Source organism: Trachinotus anak, unplaced genomic scaffold, assembly GCF_046630095.1.
Source record: "Trachinotus anak isolate AG129_WGS33_773 ecotype Australia unplaced genomic scaffold, CSIRO_AGI_Tana_v1 ptg000002l, whole genome shotgun sequence".
Taxonomy (NCBI): Eukaryota; Metazoa; Chordata; class Actinopteri; order Carangiformes; family Carangidae; genus Trachinotus; species Trachinotus anak.
The window spans coordinates 16,433,079-16,440,815 of NW_027273853.1; the positions used below are offsets into that span (position 1 = coordinate 16,433,079).

Genomic DNA, 7,737 nt, shown 5'->3' on the forward strand with positions numbered 1-7,737 from the left:
TCCGTGGGATCCTCCCAAGTGTTATCCCTAGCACCGCTCCAGGATCCGTAAAGCTAAATCTAACTTCTAATACTAATACCAGTTTACAAGCGCAGATACTTCACAATGTGGAGGAGCCAGCCCCCATACAAACTCCAGATCCAGGCAAAATGATGATTCCAGACCCTTCCCCCAGTGCCCAAACTACATCCACGCTCAGCCGTGACTTCAGGTCAGCAAACCCTGCCACCTCTGGCCCCAAGCCCCCAGCTGCTGAGTCTTCCACTCCCAGTACACGTGAGTTGCGTGTGAAAATCAACCAGGTGGCTACTTTCCTCAATAACAGCCTGAGTCCAAATGGACCATCACTGGACAGGCGTCCAAAAGAGCACCCTGAGTACAACCAGGGAGGCAGCAGGCCTGACCACAAACTACCCACACGGATATCATCTAAAGGCAAGATATATTATTTCATACCATCTCAGTGCTTGATCAAGTTTTTGCAAATAATATTGATTTGAACCACCATTTACAATAATTTAATCTTGCTTTATGTATTAACACTGCATCACACTGCACAAAATAGATAAATACAAATGAATTGTAGCCTGAAAAGGAAGAGCGGGTTGTGCATTAGTATTTGAGTGCCTTATAATTGCATTTCTCGCTGAACAAAAAGAAAATAGGTATGACCTGAGCTGAAGGAATTTTAAGAGGCCCATGTGTAATCTTTAATGATCCTCATTTAAGAAATATGACAATATAATTATGTGGATATATATAATTATGTGGTGTGCGAGATCATCTTTGTACTATTTGTATACTTGTGCATAATGTGTGTGTGGTGATTAGGGATAAAACCACAAGTATGCATAGACTAACATTGTAAAAAAGTTAATAATCTAGTATCAAATGAATCCTATGGATTATTGAGTTTAACACCTAAAGTTCAAACACTGCATATTAATTAATTTAACAACTAACAGCCTGCTAATTATGCAGAAACAGATACAGGTCACTCTATACTTATGTTTTAATTCTCAAACAAACATAGGAAAAGATTGAAAACTAAAACATAAAACGTTATTTCACACATTTGAAATTTTCCACTTGCTTGTTTTAATTTAAAATTCAATATCTGTATCTACTGCGGAGGCACATCTAGAAAGGCTTCAAAAACACTTAATCTTTTATGGTGGAAAAGTAGTTCTGCACTGACCTGATGCACCTATGACCTCACCCGACACATTTCACGGTTAGGCTACATCCCAGCTGCAGTGATCATTTCACCTACACCATATGGGCAGAGTCAGGACTGTAGTTAGCTCATTTCCTCAGTGAAGAAGAGCTATTTTTCTTTTAAAGGATTTTGAGACAAAAACAAAATTATAATTCTTTCTTCTAATTCCCCTCATCTGCAGTCACCACAGTGAAGAGAGACTGCTCAGACCACCTTCTCCGAGGAGGAACACAAAGCGGGGTGTATCTGGTGACCCCCGACATCCGCAGCAAAACCTTCAAAGTCTTCTGTGACATGGAGGTGGGCGGTGGAGGATGGACCCTCCTGCAGCGTCGGCAGGACGGCAGCGTAAGCTTCAACCGCACCTGGGATGAGTACCGATCGGGATTCGGGGAGGTGCACGGAGAGTTTTGGCTGGGTAACAATATGATCCACCTGCTGACCCGGGACAGGGACATGGTGCTGCGGGTGGAACTGGGGGACTTCGACGGGGTGATGGAGTATGCGGAGTACGAGCAGTTCAAGGTGGCGAGTGAGCGTCTGCGCTACAGGCTGACAGTGGGGGGCTACTCTGGCACCGCAGGTGATGCTCTCCGCTTCAGCAAAAGTTACGATCACAACAACAGGCCGTTCACCACCCCGGACAGGGACAACGACCGCTACCCATCCGGGAACTGCGGGGCCTACTACAGCTCCGGCTGGTGGTTTGACGCCTGCATGGCTGCAAACCTGAACGGGAGATACTACGTGGGGAAGTACACAGGTGTCCGGGATGGGATTTTCTGGGGGACGTGGCACAACATATCGACAGAGTATTACCCCACCAGTGACAGACGGTCTTTTAAAACTGTCAGGATGATGATCAGACCGAAAGGCTTTGCGCCATGAGCTGTGACTCTGCCAGGACATGTTTTACAGTTTTAATAAAGCCTATTATACACAGGTATTGTACATCACTAACACAACGCTGCCGCCTTGTGGTGGCTCATTTTGCAATAGCCTACTGGTTTGTTTACAGGTTAATGACAATAACTGAGGATGTGCATAGTTACATAGGTTATGGTTATTACATAGTATCTCTCTTATTTTTTTAAATAACCTTAACATTAATATATCATAAGGCTGTTATTTTCCTTTTTTTGTTCAGTGAGAGAGAGAAATCCTCTTGTGAAGAGTTATTTTTCTACGGAGATAGAAAATGAATCTGACTGGTTTGTAGCAACAGGGTGATATTTTTTGTTACAGTACTGGAAGGCCAGTTGATGCTTGATTGAAGCTGTTTGAAATATTTTATAATTAAGTTAGTTTTGTTAAGATAAATAAAATGGATTTACATAAATGATTTTCATTCGTTTGTGTTTTGTAAAGTACAAAATAACCAATAGACCCAATGTGATTATCACAGGTTCCTTTTAGACATGAGGCCTGTCGGATTTACATCATAGAAACACTCAGTCAGTGAAGATGGTGCTGGACTCAAATTCCCTACATCCTTTGCGCTAAGAATTGGGTCCTGTGCAAGTTGTTTAAATAAGACCTCCTGACTGCACAAAACCAGAAGGGGGCGATATAACGTTTATACAAGAGTGTACATCCGGTCTGTCAAGATAACTACGATGACTGAGACCGGAAGTACAACATTTTTCCTTAACAATAAAAGCAAAAGAATTAAAAAAAAAAAGATTAAAAGATCACTCGATTAATGGGTTTCAATACTTTCAATACACTGGAGCTTTCTGCCCCGCTAGATTTCTTGGATGTAAAAATCTCCAGACTTTTAGTATACCAGAAGTTTTGCTTAATAAATTAAAAATGTGTTTGGGAATATGCACTTTTAAAACACAATATCAACAAATGTAATAAGGGCCTGACAGGGGGCTCTGCTTTAGCTAAGCTGAGGATTCAGATCAGAAAAACAGTACACATACACAAAGCAGGGCAGGATTGTGGGGCTAACAGGACCAGCAGCTCTATATGATGATATAAAATTACCTTGAAAATGTTTTCATTACAGAAAATAAACCATGGAACTTCAGATTGAAAATCAAATCATTTATGCCTAAATAGTTAACTATATATTTACACTAGCAAACAACTACATGAACATGCTATTAAAGGTATAAATTATGGCCATGATGGAAATAAAAAATTGGTATCAACACCAAATTTCATTCTTAACAAATCTATTCAACTATTGCTAATAAAATAACAGCATTTCAGCAATGTCTGCTTTGAGTCTGAGTGAACCTTATTCTCTCTCTTTTCCTATTGTTTCATGTTTGCACACTTCCTTTGAACTCTTCATGCACCGATCTATTTATTTTTGGAGCACTTACTAATACCAGCACTGGGCAGAGCATACTACTCAAGTTGTAGTCAAGTTGTAAGTTGTAGATGTCGCTTTTAGTTTGAAAACTCATACCGGAAGCCTGGGTTTGTTGTGTAAGTGTGCCACAGCGTTGCCGGCGTTGGGACAGTCCATGTCGACTGAATGGCAGCTGTTTTAATTCAGAGCTCATCCGGTCTGCGGGGATGTGTCGGCCTTCTCCGCCGACGGTCCCTCGCAGTCAGCCCCAGGACTCTCATAACCCCCCGGTGCCCCATGCACACTTCACGGCACTTCTCCGGTTCTGCCCCCGCGAAGTCTGCAACCCCTGCAGAGGTAAACCAGCCTCTGAAGCGGTGGGCTCTGGCGGTGAGCCCCTTCAGCACGGTGCGGGCACAGCTGGCCTGCAGCATCTCCATCCGTGCGCTGGACCCGCACGCCTTCCCCGAGGCGGACCGAGCTTTCATCACGGTCCGCGGAGCAGACGCCGACCGGCAGGGTCACGACCTGGATCACTTGCGCGTCCACTACGATGATCAGAGCAAAGAGCTGCTCATCTCCGCTGAGAGGGTCAGCAGCGGCGTGTCGGTCGACCTGGCCGCACCTATCAAAAGCAGTGAGTGTCTCCTGTGAAATGATGATGCAATTAAATGAGTTGTTAAAGAGTGCCACACAGAACCTGTCATATAAGTAATTTCACTGTCCTTAGGCGCCCAGGAAAAATTTCAGTATGTGTTTTTTTTTTTTTTTTTGTCAGATCTCTTCATTACCACTCGGGGAGAAGGCAACGTAGAAGTGAAGAATATGGAGTGTGATATCTGCAAGGTGCAAACAGAGAGAGGCAACTGTCTGCTGCACTCTGTCAAGGTAAGTAGTGGCTTGACAACATAAACTAATGCTTATTGCAGCTGAGATGACATCTGTATCTGATACAAGCATTTCTTTGCCACATCATGCAACTATCATATTACCCATTAAATCACATATCATCTTTTTAAAGTGGCAATTTCTGAAAAAGACACTTCAAAAAAGCATCTTGGAGTCAGTATTGACTGAAATGTGTGAACAAAGTATAGCTTCAAAACCAGTGGCTTCTTTGACAGCATAACAAAAATCACAAAAAATATCCACAAGGGTTAGGACCCCCCCCACAGGGGTTTCTAGAGTTACCTGCCGCTCCGGATCCTCTTACTGTTGTTTGTTGTATCGCAGGGTCATCAGGTCGAGGTGCAGTCCAATGGAGGACATGTCACAGGTGTGGGCACTATCCACGGCAATGTGGACATCAGGACATGTGGAGACAGTGTAAGGAGGACAGTGTTATTACTTGGTATTTGTTCTCACACTCAGCAAACATTAGGGGGCAGCAGCAGCCTGAATACAGAATTTATCTAAACGTGTTAAAAATGCTGAGTTGTGTTTCACTAAATGATATGGAGATAAAACTAAAAAAAAAAAAAAAAGTTTAAATCATACATCACCTGGCCACAGCCCTGTGACGTGACCTGTTGTGTGTTTGCAGGCAGTGGATGTCAAGAAACTCCAGGGCACCAAGATGAGTGTTTCAACAGAGCACGGCCCTCTGAAGGTCAAAGCCATCTATGCTGAGTCCAGCTGCATCTCCTCCTGCTCTGGGAGAGTACAGCTGGGACACGTGCATGGTGAGCAAACAGCAGCATCCATCATTCATCCATACTGAAGCATCTACAGAACACGGTATACTCTCATCTAAATTGTTTGTGTGGTTAGTGCTGCAGCCAAACTCACGAGCGGTTGAATCAGTGGAAGAAAGTAATTAAGTAAATTCACTCAAGTAACGCACTCGTTCAATTTGGAAGTACTGTAAATATTTAATATTTCATATTTATACATTTTCTAGTTTTCACTCTACACACTAATAATAATTTGACAACTATACGAGTTACTTTAAAGACTTTACATACTGAACACAGAAAGAATCTCCACCTTAACAAGTAATTGTTGTCTGTTACTGAACCCTAAAAATCTTATTTTTAGATTAAAAATATAGAAAAGTGTACCAGTGTGAGTGTAGTCATTTAAAATTGTTTCCAATAAAAACATAATTTATATACATTTTTTCCTGCTGGGAGGAATTTGGGGTTAGCCTCCGCTGTCCATGAGCCATGTTGACGCATCTGCATTGTTAATTTAGTTGGTAATGCAGGACTTTGGTATGTCAGGAACCTGGGCTCTGATCCAATAAGAGATTTAACTGCAATTGTTAGTTTGTTTATTGTTGCAATTTATCACAAATTCTGTGCTTCTTGTTAGTTTTTGGGCTAGCTATAAATCAGGTAAGATGTAAAAAGAGTAATTGTTGGAAGTAGAGATTGGATAACAAAGACAAATAGCCCCAAGTGAAGCGAAGAAAATGCGTCATCCACATAGAATTTTAATCTGTTCCTGATACAGATGAGCCTGTCATCATAAAATACATGGAAACATTTATCTTGTTAACTTTGGTGATTCAGGTTTAGGATATGTACAGTCTGTGACAGATGCTGTTTCCTTGCCAAATTTTCCAGTCTTCCAGTCTTAACTACTTCTTTATTTTGTATTTACCTACATTAGTTAATATTGACCCTGTGTTTTCATTGATTGAAAGGCAATGCCACTGTGAAGAACGTATCTGGAGATACAGTCATAGGTAAGCAGACTGACTGATTACACAATGACCTACGTATGGTATCTATCAGTGGCTGGTAAAAACAAAACACGTGAGGCTTGTGCTTTTCTTTTGCAGATGGTTCAAATAGTTTCCTGAAGGTTTCCTCTCACAGCGGAGGCATTGATGTCTATGTGGGAGACAGTGGCAGTGCTAAACTCCACAGTCAGGAAGGTAAACACACAGTATAAGGGCAATGTGTTCACCTTACGAACCACTGCTGTCTTTCCTCTGTACTGTCCTATCATTTGAGATATATTCTTGTTTTTAGTTCATCCCTCATTCTTCTGTCTTATGCAGGAGAGGTGTGTGTGCGTGTCCCATCCACGTTAAGAGCAGGGGTGGAGCTCTGTGGAGCGTCAGTAGAAATCAGCCCAGAGATGGTTCTGCATGGAGCAGAGAGCAACATAACTCAAGGCCAAACCACAGTTACTGGTAAGCCAACATTTTTCATTACATCACACTTCACAGCAAAAAAAACCTTCCAACTAGTAAATCAACACACAATGTTCTTTTTCCTTCACATACTCTGGGTATCTCCTGTATTTCTCTTAGGTTATTTGAATGGAGCGTCACCAGAGGAACAGTGGGTTAAAGCTCAGGCAGACAGAGGCTCTGTTAGACTGAAGACACAAAGCTGGTTTGAGTCGCTGAAGCTGGGGAGCTGAGCTATGACTGACAGGATTTCTGTTCATAATGTCACATCACTGCACTGGGGACAGAGAAAGATATTTACTGACTGAATGTACCTTTACCTCACTGAAGTATTTAACTCTCTGCTCAGGATATGTACTTTCAATGAGGAAATTATGTATCATCTATAGTATGAACAAATATTCTGTATGTGTTAAAAATCACTGTACATACACTGAGGGTGGGAAGCATACATTGTAACTTGCTTTTATAAGAGACTGTTAGGTTGTTCGGATTTTTTGTAAGTTTACTTTTGGCTGCCGGTTATTGTATGTCATCTGTATGATCTGTTAATACTATAAATTGAATTAGAAATCTCAGACTGTGACAATAGCACGGGATCTCTTTGACACTTCACCTCTTTGATTCTTGTACTGTCAAATTTTATGAGTTACAAAATAGTTTTCCCTAAATCATGGCTGTGAATTAATGAATCCTAATGAATGAAAACTGATAATTATGAAATTTTAATCTCAACACTGAATATTTATCTCAAAACAATCCCACAATCCTCTTTGCACATGCCAAAAGAGCCTTACATTAGTGCCCCAAATGGGCTGATAAACTGCACAAGATCTGTACTTGTTTCAGCTAAAGCACTTCATCTCACTGGAGCTTCATAGATCTTTAGATCATAGAGTATCAGATCCACACAATCTTTTAACTTCCTGATAAAAGTTAGGGTACAGTAGAAAATAAAATCAAGTGTAAAGAAATTAGACAGTGTTATATGAACAAAAGATATATCAAGATTGTAAAATAGAAGAATAAATCTTTTTAATTTAATAAGCATAAATAAATAAAATGGTTGTA

At 41.2% G+C, this 7,737-nt stretch overlaps 2 protein-coding genes across 2 annotated transcripts; both read left to right on the forward strand.

Moving 5' to 3' along the window:
• Nucleotides 1–1,205: 1,205 nt before the first annotated feature.
• LOC139635146 (fibroleukin-like) lies at nt 1,206–2,561 on the forward strand. The gene has a single exon (XM_071502180.1). The coding sequence runs from the start codon at nt 1,514–1,516 to the stop codon at nt 2,105–2,107; it is 594 nt and encodes a 197-aa protein (XP_071358281.1). The 5' UTR covers nt 1,206–1,513; the 3' UTR covers nt 2,108–2,561.
• A 1,073-nt stretch (nt 2,562–3,634) lies between these two features.
• On the forward strand, nt 3,635–7,244 carry fam185a (family with sequence similarity 185 member A). The gene is made up of 8 exons (XM_071502130.1): nt 3,635–4,161; nt 4,303–4,412; nt 4,758–4,850; nt 5,068–5,206; nt 6,172–6,213; nt 6,310–6,405; nt 6,532–6,666; nt 6,787–7,244. Exons 1-8 carry the CDS (start codon nt 3,711–3,713, stop codon nt 6,897–6,899), a joined length of 1,179 nt encoding a protein of 392 aa, XP_071358231.1. The 5' UTR covers nt 3,635–3,710; the 3' UTR covers nt 6,900–7,244.
• Nucleotides 7,245–7,737: the final 493 nt, after the last annotated feature.